Source organism: Pseudophryne corroboree, chromosome 1 (genome assembly GCF_028390025.1).
Source record: "Pseudophryne corroboree isolate aPseCor3 chromosome 1, aPseCor3.hap2, whole genome shotgun sequence".
NCBI lineage: Eukaryota > Metazoa > Chordata > Amphibia > Anura > Myobatrachidae > Pseudophryne > Pseudophryne corroboree.
In genome coordinates, this window is record NC_086444.1 from 832,645,474 (window position 1) to 832,663,909 (window position 18,436).

Here is an 18,436-nt window from a genome sequence, read left to right on the forward strand (position 1 = left end):
CGAAGAATGGGAACACGGAGGTAACGAAGAATGGGATATCCTTTATTACTCAATATAGTTCACAATCGAAGAAAGTGGAGGGAGTTCTGAATAAATACTGGCCGATTCTACTAAAGGATGAAAAACTGTGTGAAATTCTTCCGAGAAGACCTAAGGTGATATACAGGAAGGCAAGGAACATCAGATCATCATTAGTAAAAAGTGCTCTTCTAATGGAAATAGTGACAGAGAGAGAAGAGAAATTTACCTGGTTAGAAAAAGGAAAAAGAACAAATGGATTCTTCCATTGTCTAAGATGCCAGAACTGTAAAAACACTAAATACACAAGTACGAAGAATATCCAAACCTTCTCCTCCAAGACCAACAAGAAGTTTTAGGATAGAAGAAGAAATAACGTGTGACACAAAGGGTGTAGTGTACCTCTTGGCGTGTCCATGCAGACTACAGTATATAGGAAGGACCATCAGGCCTTTAAAAACCCGTGTCTCAGAACATATCAGAAACATCAAACATAAAATAGAGACCCACAGTATCCCAGTACACTTCGTGCATCACCACAATAGTGACCCCACATGTCTAAAATTCATTGGTATAAAGAAAATTAAAAACAACTGGAGAGGGGGCGATAAAGTGGCGGAAATTTCAAAGGAAGAAGCGAAGTGGATTTATCAAATGGACACCATTACTCCAAAGGGCCTCAACATTGACTTCGACTTGGCGAGTTTTTTGGAATGAACATCCTATCCAGATGCTCTAAACGAACAGCGCTATATTTCAAATAAACACAGATCCTTTAGACCTCTTTATAGATCAAATAAAGGGAGGAATCTTTTTCTGCCCTTTTCCCCTCTTTCTCCTCCCCTCTCTTTTTTTCCCTCCTGTCTTTCTCTTTTTCTCTTTTTTTCATTGAATACCTTGTCAGACTGATTTATTATGATTTTATGATCTCATTATGATCATTTATAAACAGATAAGTCATGTTTTTTATTATATATAAAATAACTTTAAACATGATTAATTCTTTTTGTTTTATGAATGTATAATTTTTATAATATGATTACAGTTATGATGAAAACTTTATCCTTGCAAGGGAGGAAGGAGTTAATACACACAAATTAGGATCCCACAGTGAGGACCAATCACTGGGAATTCTAAGGCATATAAGGCATTTTCCTAGGCATGGCACCTATCCCTGACGAAGCCCTTTACGGGAGAAACGCGTTGGATTACTGCATGCTGCATACTGATGTTCAGAAGCCGGAGCTGAACCTGACCCGCTAACGAGACACACCCCCGGAAGCCGCAAAACCGGAAGCCACTGGCCTGCGTTCCACACATGCGGGCCAGGTGATACAGACGGTATCGGAGCTCCGGGAATCGGCTGGCCGGCCCTACCGGAGGTCCACGGAGCACCACAAATCACGGACCCGGTAGAGGTGGGGACGGAGGGCTGAAGACACCAAAAGCCTACAGGTACTATTACCTAACAAACGTTCGGCTCACATACCTATAGTGGGCAATACAGAATAGAACCTGTGCATCAAACACGGCTGCGGTAAAGGGCGGTTTAACCCAATACTGCCTTTAAAAACGTAAATTTTTTTAAAAGGCTTTTGAGTGAATCAAATTGAGCAGCGGGGGACAAGGTAACACACGGCTAATAAAGTCCACATGAATAGAGACTGTTCTAATATAAGGGACTTTAGATTCCATCCACGTGGGACGAGCAGGTCTCGGGACTTTTTAAACCTGCGCCTTTGAGGCGATCAGTTATATTGGTATAAATATTGGTACCTGAACACCAGTACATTACTGTCTGTGAACGGCAGTAAATTAACAACAATAATATACCGTTTTTGTTTTGTTTTATTATATGATGCAAAGATAGAATCATGTTGATGTTTTGAAGGGAATTTCATGATCCTTTTATGAGGTGTTTTAAACAAATAAACATAAAAATACATTTAAATCCAATCAGTCTGACCTACTCCCTCTGTTATTCTTCCGCTAACCTCTGGTGCGCCAAGATAATATATATATTTTTTGTCTTGTTTCCATTTACTAGTAAGGGTACTAGTTCATCTGTCGGCTGCACTATTCTGATCAAACACAGCATCTGACTGTCGCTGTCTCTCTCACTGTCGATTTTTTCCCATTTTTTCACATTCTTCTTCCTATCCTTTCTATCCCTCACACTATCCCCTTCCAAAAACGTTTTCTTATACAAAAGGGGTCTGCGCAGGTAGTATTCATCTCTATGGTACAACTCCGCCAGTGCGAGGGACAGATGCAGGCTCCAAAAGGTGGTCAGAACCGCAGAGAAGATCATCTGGGCCGACCTTCCCTCAGTCCAGGACCTGTACCTGTCCAGAGCTAAAAAACGGGCAACGAAGATAGTAAAAGACCAGCTACACCCCAGCCACAGCATGTTTAACTTGCTTCCTTCAGGCAGGCGTTACAGGGTCGTCCCCGCCAGGTCCACCAGAAGCCTCAAAAGTTTCTTTCCCCAAGCGGTCCGCCTACTGAACTTCAGAACATTGACTGACTAGACGTACATGTAACTAACTTGTGTCCCTACGGTATTCCTATCTGTATGACTTTACTTGCCCCCCCCACACCTGCTTTTCTGTTACCTACTTGGCTGTTGTATAGCAAACCGAAGACAAATTCCTAGTATATGCAAGTATACCTGATCAATAAAGCGGATTCTGATTCAGATTCAGTTTTGTTGTATAAGTGGTTAGTGCTTTTAGTTTGTATGTAAAAAAATAATAAAATAAAGACACACATGGCTGATCACATGGGCTGTCTCTGCGCACAGCCTTCACTGTCAGCAGGCGGGGAAGGCTGTGCAGGAGTCAGGGAATCGTAGGAAAACCTGCATAATGCTATCTCAAGATAGCGTTAGTATCACAGGGCTCGCTCCAGTATTTACAATTTACAATTGTCTCTAGTGCTCAGACAGTGCCAGTGCCGGCTACGGGACTCGGGAGAGGAGGGGACCCACACCTGGACACCAGAAAGGTAAGTATTTAGAAGAAATGGGTGCAGTGTGTGCAGTGTGGGCCCCCTGTGGACCCAGGGGGTCACACCGCACACACTGCACCCATTATAGATACACCACTGATTTCAATTAGCCTTTGCACTCAGACATGTTTAAATAAATGAATTTATTTGCAGTGTACTAAAAAGGTATCTTTACAGAAAGAAACATATCTCAACATAATGAACCTTGAATACTCCTGTCCCAGTCCATGTTTTCATGTGAATTTCTGCAATATGCTGAATCACTGTCTGGTACAGTACGATCCACTCCTCCGATCCTGCTGTGTCTGTTATCTCAAAGGTCTTCCTGTATCTGCATTTAGGAGGAGATTTATCCAAGCTTGGCCTTGGAGAGAGTATAAAATGGAGAGAGATATAGTACTAACTAATCCGCTTCTATCATACGATAGGCTGATTAGTTAGTATTTTATCTCTCTCCAAGCTTTGATAAATCTCCCCCCCACACAAAAGTATTTGATAATTAGTAACCACTTTACTTAAACCATGGCCCAGGACGGGTGGAAAGTGCAAATGAATATAGTTATTAGAATGATACTCGCAGAATTGAAGTTTATCAAGTTTAGAAAATTGTTATATTTTTTCAAAACACAAACAGGCATATTTATAAAAAAAAATTTTTTTTAAATAAAGTAATGTGAAAAAGGTTGTTTCCACATCCTTTTCACATTATTTTTATTATAAAAGGGCTTTTGGAGCAGTTTTTGTGAAAAACCTCTCCAATGCCTTTAGTTAGCTTTTTTTTTTTTAGTAACCAGATCACATTTCCCATACTTATAATGGAAAATGCAATCTGGACGCATTTACTAAAAAAACCCCACAAAAAAACAAAACCCCGGAGTGAGGAGGGACGTCTTTTCATATGGGCTCAGTAGGCACTTGCCCAAGGGCCCCAGGAGTATAATGGCCCTAGGCTGATAGCTAAAGGGCCCCTCTTTACAGGGGTACCAGATTTTTTAAAATCGGCCCTGGGGAACCGGAGATATCAAAGCAGTGGTCCCCATCCGTGCCTGTTAATTGCAGTCAGCTATCGCAGGTTCTGTCTGAGTTAGAGTTTTTCTGAGGGTATACTCCAAAAGCCGGGACTCTCCCCTTTTGGTCAACACTGGCAGCTTGTCTCTACTATGCCCACAACCAAAGATATCCGCCTTACAGCAGCTGGTCCCTGCTCCAGCACCACATGCCTGGGATGCAGTTTTATATATTTGTCTAAGGATTGCTCGGTCTCTGAACTCTGACCCCCAAGTCCCCAGTACCTCCTGAAAGGTGAGACTCTCTAGTTTCTTATCCCATTAAAAGCTAAGAGATCTTTTCCCAGGAACTGGAGATATCTGCAGTCAAGCAAGCTGCCCTTCCACCAGCAAATTATGAATGTTAAGCCCACTGCACTATCCACCCCTCCCCTACATATTAAACACCCCCTACCACCCTGGAAGTCATGTACCGGGGCCCAATGCCCCCTTCTAAAGTTTAGTGTTCTCCCTCCCACCCGATCTGTGCAGTAAAGGAGTAATTAGCAGAAATTACTGCTCCAGGTCCTGCACGATGAGCGGAAGATAGAACACCCCTTACCGCCCGCGGGACATCAAAGCTGCAGCTGATAATATCCCCCACCCCTACCGCTGGAGAATGGGTAGGGGCCCCAGTGCATTTGCTGTGCCCAGGGGCCTACACTGATGTTAAGACGGCCCTGGGAGTGAGCCCTGTGATAATAAAGCCAGCGGATCCTGTACTCCTGCACAGCTTTCTCTGCCTAGGGTGCACAGCTTTTTCTGCCCTTAGGCATGCACAGAAAGCTGTGCAGGGGCCGGCAGTGTGATCAGCTATATGTGTCTGATGGACACACAAGCTGGTAACAGTTAAAAAAAGAGAAAAAAATCATACTCACCTACACAGGACCCGGAGATCGCTGCTCCGGTGCAGGCTGCCAGTCATCGAGGCTCCCTGACGCTCCTGTGACCCCCAGTGCAGTAAAGTGATGCTGCAAAGCAGTAGCTAACTTTACAACACCAAAGGTCACAGCAGCAGGGAGCCCGATGACCAGCAGCTTCAACCACCGATCCCCATTTTTCTGGTGACGATGATCGGGGTTGAGGGGTCGCGGTGTGTGGGGGGGTGTCATCTCGACGGGGAGGGGAGTGTTGGCGGCGGTGGTAGTATAAACGGACCCCTAAACATTTGTTTCTGGTGAGATGCACCTAACTGCTTGGGACATTTCCTGAAGATCCTAAATGGGTCTCTGGGTTTTACATATTAGTAAAGTATTACATACCTCCCAACTGTCTACGCACGGCATGTATTCAGTGCTAGGAGGGGAGCGGGGGCTGCCCAGCTGCTCGGGGAGCGCTGGGCGCGCCCCTAAAAGGCTGGAAAATGGTTAGTTTGTTGAGGCCACGCCCACTAGAGCAAGGCCACTCTCACCGTGACCAAGGCCACGCCCTCTTTTGGGGTCGGCACGCGGCTTCGCCGTACGATAGTTCCGACTGCGTCACCGCGAAAGTTGGGAGGTATGGTATTATCATGTAGTTTTGTAAAAGAATACTTAATTTAAAAAAAGATAATATGATATATGTGAATTCTATTGTAAAGCAGCCTCACCCTAAACTCCCTCCCCCAACAGCCTAAACCTTGACAACCCCCCCCCCCCCCCCCCCCCCAACCATCCCCCACAGTTTAGCAACAATCGTTCGGGATATCGGCGGTCGGGATTCCGTCGCCGGGATTATCATACTGTTCGGGATTCCAGCGTCGGTATTTCGAGTCCAGCACTAGCTGCTAAGCCCCACAATACAGGTTGAGTATCCCTTATCCAAAATGCTTGGGACCAGAGGTATTTTGGATATCGGATTTTTCCGTATTTTGGAATAATTGCATACCATAATGAGATATCATGGTGATGGGACCTAAATATAAGCACAGAATGCATTTATGTTTCATATACACCTTACACACACAGCCTGAAGGTCATTTAATACAATATTTTTAATAACTTTGTGTATTAAACAAAGTTTGTGTACATTGAGCCATCAAAAAACGAAGATTTCACTATCTCACTCAAAAAAGTCCGTATTTCTGAATATTCCGTATTTCTGAATATTTGGATATGGGATACTCAACCTGTACCTGGCTTGAGTGCCCCCCTGGGGTTTAGCACAACCTAATTACAGAAAAGGGAAGGAGGCGGAACTGCAAGACTGAGCGATATGTGGAAAATGCTGTGTTTATTCATTCATTTAGGGGAGACGATGGTGAATTTCACTATATAATTTTATTTTATATTAGTCTACTGCACCCATTTTCATATTTAGCATTAATCTGGATATAAAGTGTAACACAGCTGGAGTACATCCTCAATAATGCCATTCAACACAGCAAATGTTTGCTTGCTGAATACTGCATCCTTAATAACATACATTTTACGTCATTATACTGGAAGAGCATGGAAGAGGAACTAACTAAGATTTCCACAGTTCATGAAATCACTACAATAAATACTGTATGTAAAACAACAATCTCAATAGAGAAATACTTTTAATTGAGATTTTATGAATAATAGTCTCTTGAATAATGGTAGATACTAGAATGTCTGCGCAGCACTGAAGACACTTTTTTCTCTAGTGTTTAGATTTGTTAGCCCCTCCTATGAAATGTGTATTTTGTGTTCTGCCTAAGCTCTCATAACCTCAGATCACACTGACTCATCAACATGTTCTGTACTGGCGTCCTTTTCCTGCTGCTGCAGATGAGTTTTTTCAACACAGTTTCTGCTGGGAAAGTGTTGGCTTGGCCTACAGAGTCTAGTCATTTTATAAATATGAAAATAATCTTAGAAGAGCTCGCACATAAGGGCCATGATGTCACTGTGTTAGTTCACTCAGCCATTATCATTATGGGCAATGACACCGTCTCACCTCTGAAATATGAAGAGTTCTCTATTCCATTTACAAAAGAGAAGAGGGAAAAGTTTCTGGAAGAATTTTTACGTTTGTGGATTTATGAGGTGCCCAATATGTCCTATTGGGAGTTCTTTACAAAAGCTAAAATATTCATGCAGGAACAAGTGAAGGTAGAAAAACACGTGTGTGATGGTGTAATAAAGAATAAGCTGCTTTTAAGAAAACTAGAAGAGGAAAAGTTTGATGTCCTGGTTTCAGACCCGTTAATTCCTTGCGGTGAACTTATTGCTGAGCTTCTCGGAGTTCCTTTTGTCTATTCCTTTAGGTTCTCTATGGGTAACGCAATGGAAAGACTGTGTGGACATCTCCCGGCTCCCTTTTCCTATGTTCCAGGCTCCATGGTGGAGCTCACTGACAAAATGTCTTTTGTGGAAAGAGTGAGAAATGTTAACTTCTATATATTTCAAGACATATTTTTTCATTTAATGTTTGGCGGCACCTGGGATGGTTATTTTAGCGAGGCATTAGGTGAGTATGAATGGGGAAAAGATGAAGGTATGTGAAAGAAAGCCATATCTGATCACAGAAGCAATATTGGGCCTGATTCATGTTTGTAAATAAAGCAAAAATAGCGAGTAACTTTGTGTCTGGAATAAACCATGTTGCCATACAAAGGGAGCAAATACATTTATATTTCTTCTGTGCAGGGTAAATACTGGTTGCTTTTGTATGTAGCCCACAAATGTTAGATTTATTTTTACATAGCAATAGATTTCAGTTTGGACACACCCCACTCAAAGCTAAATCTCTCTGCACATGTTACATCTGCCCCACCAGTGCAGCATGGTTTTGCTCAGTTGCTTGCTTTTGCTTTGCTTACAAACCTGAATGAGGATTGGATTTCTCATTCATTCATTCATTCATTCAATGGTTTCACATGGTCGTTTTGTAATCCCATGGTTTTACAGCTAGTGTAGTGATGCTCCATTAGTTATACACGCAGTGTCGGACTGGGGCATGAAGGGCCCACCGGTTGAATGCAGTGGTAGGGCCCCATGCTTAGTGGTGTGGCCATCCACCACAGAGGCTTGGTTAATTATTAGACAGTGCATAATCTAGGCACCTTTATAAATATACAAGTATATATAGTAATACTGCTAGTGCATGCATGATAAGATTAATAACAGCAATGCACTGTAGAAAATACACTATAGTCCTGTGCAGCATATTGCAACATAAGTATAATGAATAATTCAAGTGCACAGTCTAAACCAAATCCCTAGAGGAGGGGGCGCACAGGTACTTGGGCCCGCCGTTGGTTTCCTCTGTACCCCCATGGGCCAGTCCGACCCTGTATACACAGCAGCATTGTTAAAGCTGCAGCCTTCCACAGCACTTCATGCCTGACATGGAAACCTTTATTTCTTGTTTGTCCACAATTGGGCACAGGAGGAATACGTTGGATCATACTTGCCTACTCTCCCGGAATGGCCGGAGGCTCCCGAAAATCGGGTGGCGCTCCCAGCCCCCCGGAAGAGTGGGCAAGTCTCCCGGCCGAGCGCCCGTCGCCCGCAACCCTCCTGAATCCCCTGACAAAGTCCCTATGTCGCAGTCAAAGTTGGAGGTCCGCAGGTCAGATGATGCGATTTGCGTCATCCCGGCCCCGCCCCCAGCCTTGCAATGCCAATATTATTGCCGTTGCTAGTCAGGGGGCGGGACCAAGGTGAGGCGAACATGCGGTTACGCCCCCAATCCCGCCCCTAAACATCATCATCCATCCTCACCACGCCCCCGCTGCTCCGACCTGGCTGCCTCCTCCCGGAGGTGGCAGCCAGATTGTCGGTAAGTATGCGTTGGATATACCAAGGTGAGGGAAGGAGCAGACACCAAAGGGTTACAGCTTTTGTACCCACCATGCCTTGGTCTCCCTTTTACCTAAACTACACCCCCATCTCGGGCCCGACAGTTATTTCTTTTGGTGCTGGCAGGAGCAGGCACCATTATAGAGGGGCTGGTTTTCTCAGCAACCAGTTACTTTTAATTTTTATTAGAATATTTTTCTCTTTTGAGCAGCGGTACAGGCATCCACTGGACGCCCATACAACCACTCCAGCACCTGGCGATGGCGGTGGAAGCAACGCCAACTGGGTCAATGACTTCCGCCATGGGGTATTCCTACAAGGAGCAGACACCTCTGGGAGGCCCCACAGATGCATCCGCATGCCAGGATGGTAAGTGACCAGTTGCCTGCTTGCAGGGAGCTGCAATGGTGTGGCAATCCTCCCCGCTGGTGGGAGAAAGCAGGGGGCAGGTGTGAGGGCACAGGGCACTGCACTTCTCCACTCGACCACCAGGGCACATTCCACAGGCCGCTGCAGGGTCCCTTGGGTTGATAGCATCTGAGATGGAGTTGAGACTAGCCTGTACCCCTTTTCCCGCTCCTGAGGCTTGCTTGGAGCCTAAGCTAACTGCATGCCTCAGGTAACCTACTTCCCCCTCTCCCTCCTCCCCTCAGAATGCTGAGCAGCAATTTTTAGCACATTGCTGCTCCAGCTTTGCTCAGAGAGGAAAGCTTGGGCTTTCTTTCCCCTGTACCTTGTATCCTGGTCCTTTTCTTTCTGCTTTCCTTAGCGTTGAGTATTAATACCCACTTTTCAAGCATCAGAGAAAGGAGTCAGCTCAATCTCCATAATAGGTTCAGATGGTGGACCTTCTGTAGGTGGCTGGTCTCAGCCGACTAAGCGTTTGCAGCTATCCAAGTGCATGGCTTCTTTTTACCCTCTACATCTAAGGAAAGTGCCAAATGGGAACCTCCCCCCCCCCCAGTGGATACGCACGTGGCATGCTTAGTTAGGTCCTCTGTGCTCCCTATCCCAGATACCTCTTCCCTTAAGGATCCCATGAATATGAGCTGGAGAATTTCCTAAAATCAGCTTATCCTCATGCTGGATCCATCACTCATCCTGCATTGGCATCAGCTTGGTTAGCTAAGGCTGTTGGAGATTGGGCTGAGAAGTTGGAACTGAAAGAAAGCAAGAGTAGGAGAGAGTTGCATGCACATGTATTAAATATCCAGAAGGTGAGTACCTACCTTGGTGAGGCGACCATAGACACTAGAGTCTTAACATCCAAAGTTTAAGCTTCTATGGTAGAGGCTAGAAGGGCCCTTTGAATATGTTTCTGGTGCACGGACGCCAACTCCAAGAAAGCTCTTGGTTCACTTCCTTATGCAGGGGATACACTGTTTGGTCAGGTACTGGACAAAATAGTCTCCACACTGGCAGCATATAAGATAGCCTTCTTGACTTCAGCTGCACCACTTCGAGCCAAAACTACTTTTGCTCCTTTTCCTCCATAGGTCAGGGTCAAGAGTCAGAGCCTCTGTCCAAGTGATGTAAGCCCCTAACTAAGCAGCCCTGGGCTACCAGGCGTCCGACTTCCAAGCAGCCCAAGAAGCCCACTGTGTGATGGGATGGGCTTCCTCCTGCGAATAGACACATCAACAGATGCATTTGTCAGAGGTGTCATCTCCCAGGGATACGCACTGATATTTTGGTGACGTTCTCCTTGGAGGTACTTTTACACACTAATGTAGCAAAAGCAGAGGCACTTCAGTAGTCAGTGCAGTCTCTTCTAGCTTCCAATGTCATCATCCCTGTGCCCCAGGCTCAGGGGAGTCTGAGTTTTTATACCACCTACTTTCTTGTTCAGAAGCCGGATGGCTCCTACCGACCTATTCTCAACCTCAAAAAGCTGAACAAGTATCTTTGAATCCCTAGGTTTCACATGGAGTCCCTCCAATCCATTATCCTGGCACTGGTGCCGGGGTACTTCATGGCATCTCTCTAGACATTCAGGATGCAAACCTTCATATTTCCATCCAGTCCGATCAGCAATGCTTCCTCTGCTTTGCCATCAAGGAGGATCACTTCCAATTTCAGGCATTACCGTTCGATTTGTCAACAGCCCTCGAGTGTTTACCAAAATGAAGCAGTCATGGCTGCGTACCTGCATCACATGGGAATACAGATATTGCCCTATTTGGATGATCTCCTCCTCTTGGCTCGGACTCCAGATATATTGTAGGACAACGTCCAAGTAACGGTGAATATTCTAAGTCTCACGGCTGGAAGATAAATTGGCAAAAGTCATCGCTGATGCCTACACAGGAAATGTTGGACTTGGGGCATTCTTGGATTCTCGTCTTCAATGTGTCTTCCTTCCACAGGACAAATTTCTGGCCTTGCAGTCCAAGATCAGGTCCTTTGTGCGCCATCAGAGTCTCCATACATGCATGTATGAAGATCCTGGGATCAATGGTAGCAACATTTGACATGGTGGAGTACGCTCAGTTTCACTCCCGTCCTCTACAGCTACAGGTTCTTAACTAGTGGAATGGGTCCTACCTGCACATCAAAGCGCAGACTATTGTCCTCTCCTGGGAGGTTCGACACTCCCTCCCGTGTTGGCTCCTACGATCTTACCTGACCCAGGGACGCTCATTCTGGATCCTGATAACTACTGAAGCCAGCCTTCCATGTTGGGGACCAGTCTGCAACCTTCAGTCATTCCGAGGCAGGTGGACAGCTCAGGAGATCTAGCTCCACATCACTCCCCATGTACTAGTGTTCAGAGCAATCTTCCTAGCTCTTTCTGTGGCTCAGCATCTCCTCTGGGGTTGCCCGGTAAAAGTGCAGTCAGACAAGGCGACGGCTGTTGCCTACATAAATCGTCAAAGAGGCACCTGCAACCATGGTGTGATGACAGAGGTGATGCCAATCTTCTATCATGTGGCGCATCATCTGCAAGCCCTTTTGGCAGTCTTCATTCCTGGAGTCCTCAATTTGGAGGCGGACTTCCTCAGTCACCAGGACCTTTACTCTGGTGAGTGGGCTTAACACCCAGAGGTGTTTCAGCTGCTGGTCCGACAGTGGGGTCTCCCAGACATCGAAATGATGGCATCTCATCACAACCATCAGGTACCAAGGTACGGCTCTCGGACAAGAGACCCAAGGCCTTGCTAGTGGATGAATTAACAGCTCCATGGTAATTTCATCTAGTGTACACCTTCCCTCCAATCCAGATGCTCCTGTGAGTCATCTGCAAGTTCAAGCGGCATGGAGGAACCATGATTATGGTAGCTCCAGATTGGCCACATCCAGAATAGCATACAGCTCTTCAGAGCTCTCCATCAACACATCGCTGCATCTCCTTCTGAGACCAGTCCTGTTCTCTGTGTCCATGCCTTCATCCGGATCTGGACCATATAGCTCTGATAGGGTGGCTATTGAGACATCCATCCTGAGGGAAAAGGGTTTTTCCAAAAGGGTCATTCGGACAATGCTCAGAGCCAGGAAGCCTTCCTCGGCCAGAACTTACCACCGGATTTGGAAGCCTTACTTTGCTTGGTACTCTGCCAGAGGGTTCAACTCACGTGCCTTCCATCTGACTTGCTTAATAGCTTTTCTCCAGGCGGGTCTGGATCTGGGTCTCTGACTTTCCTTCTTGAAGGTCTAGGTCTCTGCCCTGTCTGTCCTCTTCCAGCATCAGCTGGCTATCTTGCCGGACATTCAGACTTTCTTGCAGGGGTTGCTACATGTTCAGCCTCCAGTTGTGCCTCCCGTGGCTCAATGGGACCTCTCCCTGGTTCTCCCAGCTCACCAATCAGCCCCATTTGAACCTCTAGCTCTCTAAGGTTATCCTGGAAGACATTCTTCCTGTTGGCCAACTCATCAGCCCGATGGATGTCGGATCTCAGTGCCTTATCTTGGTGCTCGCCCTTTTTTTATTTCTCCAAAAGGGTCATTTGGACAATGCTCAGAGCCAGGAAGCCTTCCTCGGCCAGAATTTACCACCGGATTTGGAAGCCTTACTTTGCTTGGTGCTCTGCCAGAGGGTTCAACCCACGTGCCATCCATCTGACTTGCTTAATAGCTTTTCTCCAGGCGGGTCTGGATCTGGGTCTCTGACTTTCCTTCTTGAAGGTCTAGGTCTCTGCCCTGTCTGTCTCTTCCAGCATCAGCTGGCTATCTTGCTGGACATTCAGACTTTCTTGCAGGGGGTGCTACATGTTCAGGCTCCAGTTGTGCCTCCCGTGGCTCCATGGGACCTCTCCCTGGTTCTCCCAGCTCTCCAATCAGCCCCATTTGCACCTCTAGATCTCTGAGGTTATCCTGGAAGACATTCTTCCTGTTGGCCATGATGGATGTCGGATCTCAGTCTGATGGATGTCGGATCTCAGTGCCTTATCTTGGTGCTCGCCCTTTTTGATTTTTCATTCAGACAGGTCGGTCCTTCACAGTTGTTTGTACAACCTACCTAAGGTGGTTTCCTGGTTTCACGTGAACCAGGAGATAGTAATGCCAGATTTTGTGGATGGTTTTTCAGAGGAGACCTCTCTGGATGTTGTCCCGGCTCTTCGCATTTATGTGAACAGAAGGAGGTTCATATTCCCTGGTTATCCCCTATGATTCTCACAAGTTGGGCTGGCCAGCATCAAAACAGACCTTGGCTAGTGGCTCCATTTGACTATTTGTCAGGCCTATTTGGCAGCAAGACTTCCTTTCCATGCGGGGGTTACAACTCACTCCACTCGTTTGGTGGGAACTTCTTGGGCAGCAAGCCGTGGTGCCTATGCAGAACAACTTTGCAAGGTGGCCATGTGGACTTCTGCTCAGACATTCATCCGGTTTTACTCTTTTGACACATTTGCATCGTCTGACACAGCGTTTTGCATAATGTACTGAGAGCAGTCCTGGAGCGTCCCTGTCCTTGAGGGCTTTAGGATGTCCCAGCATATTCCTCCTGTGCCCCATAAAGGATGAACATTAAAATAAATGGGATTTATGGTATTTCCTGGTTAAATCTTTTTCTTGGAGTCCATAGGGAGTCCTGCCTGATGCACCTAACTTGCGGGATTTTCTTCCTATACTAGTGAGTATGTGACCAGTTCTCCTGTGAGTTCATCTATGTGTGTGTGTGTGTCTGTGTCCTTAACAAAACTGGTGGGGGCAGGGTATAGGGGAAAGGGAGATTGGGGCATGCTGGAAAAAAAAACTTTAACCCTTTGGTGCCTGCTCACTCCCTCCCGTATGGACTCCAAGAAAAGGATTTAACTAGGTAAGGCCATAAATCCCACATTTCCATCAGTTTCTGAATGCCTCATAGTAGTGTCTTCAGAGCACCAATCTTTTTTTTTTTTTTTTTTTATAAATTCTTTATTAATTTTTATAAATATCAAGAAGTTCACAACACATATGGGCAATCACAGAACACAATCGTAGGATACATATACCTATGTAACACCAAGATGGCTGCATCACCTTTTGCATGCTCCTGATCATCTCCATAAAACAGCTGAAATTCACCACAACTGACCCATAAATCATCGTAAATATCCAAGGACTTACCTTTAACTTGTTCTACTCTACGCGGACATCTGATCAAAACCAACGGATTGCATTCCTGCGCTGAGATACACACTAGATTGAAACCTCTGCAACTCTCCACTTAGAAGTCCTTCAGTTTGGAATCTACTGTGCTCTGCATTGGACATCCCAGACAAGGTACTGTGAACTACAACCTATATTTGGCTCCATCCAGCCCCTCACTTAGACATCATTCACCTCTGTTCTCTAAGCAAAAAATAACTGACTTCTTGCATTAATCAACTAATATACAGCATATTCAGGCTCTGAATCACTGAAGGGTCACTGCTCACTTCAATTTGCAAGAGCCATTCCAAAGGACACATGTTATCACTACCCCCCACAAGAAATTTACTTCAAAGGCCTCTCACACTGAGATCTTTCACACCTACACAACAGGAATTGGATTCTAACACCTCTCCACAAGCCTGCTTTTGACTAAATCAGCAACAGAAAAAGCAGTTATTTTATTTACAGTATCACTTGTTTCAGATATACCCATTGTATTAAGGAGCAGCAATAGGTTACAGCAACAACGATTATAGCGATTACAATCTAAGATGGCACCGCAGATGGCTGCCTCGGAGCTACGCAGCTCAGCCAAAATACCTGTTTCCCCTTGTTTTCCCTTGCCCTTGTCTACCCCACCGGTGACCAAATACAGCAGGGAAGCCCTCCTTAGTTGGAGCGCTCCCGAGGTGCTTACCACACGTTCGGGCCCGTCGGCGGGCAGATCAGCGGCCCTTGCAGCCCTCGCTGCCCTTGCTGCCCTGTGTGGCAAGGATGCAGACGTTGTGGACACCGAAGTGGATGACCGAGCGGCCGCGCCCCCCCGCAGCCCAGGTGGCGACTGGCGGATGGATCACCGGCCCCGGAAAGAGAATGACGGAGGCCCTCATGTCGGCCCTAGTAGAAGGACCTGGACTCAGAGGAGAGGCTGTCGCGCAGGCGCCCTAGTGAGGTGGCGGCGGCGAGGGCACCGGTCTGCACTACCCGCGATCCTGCTTTCGAATGTGCGCTCACTGGCAAACAAGTTCGACGAATTGTCCCTCCTTCTGGGCAGCGCAGGGTCAGGCATTACAGGGTCATCTATCCTCTGCTTTACGGAGACGTGGCTGGACGACCGTATTGAGGACAACCCGATGTCTCTGCCGGGCTTCAGTCTCTTCAGGGCCGATCGCTCCAAGGTTCTCTCAGGAAAAATGAAGGGTGGTGGCATCTGCTTCTACATCAACGACGGATGGTGCACCAATGTCACGATCATAGGCAAATCATGCAGCCCTCACCTGGAGATGCTGAGTATCAACTGCAACCCCTTCTATTCCCCCCGGGAATTTGCCTCAATTGTCCTTGTGGGAGTGTACATCCCCCCCCTCGCCTGCGCGAACGAAGCCCTGCACCACCTGGCCATATGTATAGCCGACATAGAACAAAAACACCCAGACTCTCTGCTTATAGTACTGGGTGACTTCAACAGAACTAACCTGAGCAAGGAGCTACCTAAGTACAAACAACAAGTCACGTGTCCCACTAGGGAAGGGCGCACCCTTGATCACTGCTACACTACCCTCAAGTCTGCCTTCCGGTCTATCCCGCGTGCTGCACTCGGCCTATCTGACCACTGCCTCGTCCACCTACTCCCTACCTATACACGGAAGCTGAGAGCAGTTAAGCCTGTCGTTAAGACTGTCAAGAAATGGACCAATGAGGCCAAGATGAAGCTCCAGGCCTGCTTTGACTGCACGGAATGGGGGGTCTTTGTAGCCTCGGCAACCGACCTGAATGACTTGACAGACACTGTCACATCCTACATCAGCTACTGTGAGGACATGTGTGTACCTACCAAGACTTACCGCATTTACAACAACAACAAGCCCTGGTTCAATGCCCAGCTCAGGCAACTTCGTCGAGCCAAAGAGGAGGCCTATAGCAGCGGTGACAGAGCACTATACAACCGTACTAGGAACTCTCTGACTAAAGGAATCAGGCTAGCAAAAAAGCGGTTCTCGGACAAGCTGACAAACGATCTCTCCACCAATGACCCCGTATCTGTATGGAAAGGAATGCAATCCATAACCAACTATAGGAAAACATCAAAGTCCACCGCCATGCACCAAGACCTTGCAGATGAACTGAACCACTTTTATTGCAGGTTCGCAAAAGAAGTCCCCTGCAACCCAAACAATCACCTCTACGATGCCCCGAACACCGACGGCCAACCCCAGGCACTGCAAGTCACCCAAGAAGAGGTGGAGGCATTGTTCAAAAGGACCAAAACCAGGAAAGCTCCGGGTCCTGACGGAGTGTCACCATCTGCCCTAAGAGCATGTGCGGGTCAGCTCGCCCCCATATTCACCAAGATCTTCAATAAATCGCTGGAGCTACAGAAAGTCCCTTCCTGCCTCAAAAGGTCTACTATAGTCCCGGTCCCCAAGAAACCCACTATCACGAACCTGAACGACTACAGGCCGATAGCACTGACGTCTGTGGTCATGAAAACGTTCGAGCGTCTGGTTTTGAATCACCTGAAAACTGTGACTGGCCCGCAACTGGACCCCCTGCAGTTCGCCTATCGCTCGAATCGGTGTGTCGAGGATGCAGTCAACCTGGGCCTGCACTACATTCTACAGCACCTAGACATTCCCGGTACCTACGCGAGGGTCCTGTTTGTCGATTTCAGCTCGGCATTCAATACAATCGTCCCCAGCATCCTCCACCCCAAATTACTTCGCCTAGGGGTCCCAGAAGCTACCTGTTCCTGGATAATAGACTTCCTGACAGATAGGACACAGGTGGTGAAAGCGGGGGAATTCACCTCTCAAGCGCGGTCCATCAGTACAGGGGCCCCTCAGGGCTGTGTCCTCTCACCCCTGCTCTTCTCCCTGTACACAAATGACTGTACCTCAGAGGCGCAATCAGTAAGGATCATCAAATTCGCCGATGACACCACCGTCATTGGCCTCATCAAGGATGGGGACGAATCGGCCTATAGACGGGAAGTAGACCGGCTGGCCCAGTGGTGCATCCACAACAACCTTGACCTCAACCCCCTCAAAACTGTCGAGATGATAGTGGACTTCAGGAAGAAGTCATCTAGTGCACCTCCGCTAACGATTGCTGACAGTGTGGTATCGCTAGTGGACTCCTTCAAGTTTATAGGGACCACAATCTCCAGGGACCTTAAATGGGGGTCCAACACTGACGCCACTGTTGGGAAAGCGCAGCAGAGGTTGTTCTTAGGCAACTAAGGAAGTTCAACATCCCACAGAAGCTCCTGCTCCTCTTCTACTCCGCGATTGTGGAGTCGGTACTGTGCTCCTCGATACTCGTATGGTACAGCTCCGCCAGCGCGAGGGACAGATGCAGGCTCCAAAAGGTGGTCAGAACCGCAGAGAAGATCATCGGGGCCGACCTTCCCTCAGTCCAGGACCTGTACTTGTCCAGAGCTAAAAAGCGGGCAATGAAGATAGTAAAAGACCAGCTACACCCCGGCCACAGCATGTTTAACTTGTTTCCTTCAGGCAGGCGTTACAGGGCTGTCCCCACCAGATCCACCAGAAGCCTCAAAAGTTTCTTTCCCCAAGCTGTCCGCCTGCTGAACTCCTGAACATTGACTGACTAGACGTACATGTAACTAACTTGTGTCCCTACGGTATACCTATCTGTGTAACTTTACTTGCCCCCACACACACACACACACACACACACACACACACACACACACACCTGCTTACCTGTTACCTACTTGGCTGTTGTATAGCAAACCGAAGACAAATTCCTAGTATACGTAAGTATACCTGGCCAATAAAGCTGATTCTGATAAGACTACAGAGCAATGATTCTCAAACTGTGAGCCTAAGCACCCTGAGGTGCCTCAGGACACTTGCAGGGGGCCTTGGGTTAATGGTCCAGGAACAATTAAAATTATTTATGGTCAATATAATCGGCAAAACCAGTGCTAGTGGCTGTCATTCATAAAATATGTGGACAAACAGAAGCAATTCTCAGCCCTCAACACACAATTGAACCCAAGGAAGACATATAAACATA

At 47.0% G+C, this 18,436-nt stretch overlaps 1 protein-coding gene across 8 annotated transcripts in view; it reads left to right on the forward strand.

The window, feature by feature from the left end:
- The window catches only part of LOC134911739 (UDP-glucuronosyltransferase 2A2-like), a 240,192-nt gene that overhangs the window by 62,340 nt on the left and 159,416 nt on the right, over nucleotides 1-18,436 (forward strand). The window contains exon 1 of one of the 8 annotated variants that reach the window (XM_063919805.1): nucleotides 6,746-7,487. The exons of the other annotated variants lie outside the window; for them this stretch is intronic. Coding sequence (XP_063775875.1) covers nucleotides 6,770-7,487 — 718 coding nt within the window. The 5' untranslated portion in view covers nucleotides 6,746-6,769. Of the gene's footprint in view, nucleotides 1-6,745; nucleotides 7,488-18,436 lie in introns of those variants that run through there. 8 annotated transcript variants of the gene reach the window in all.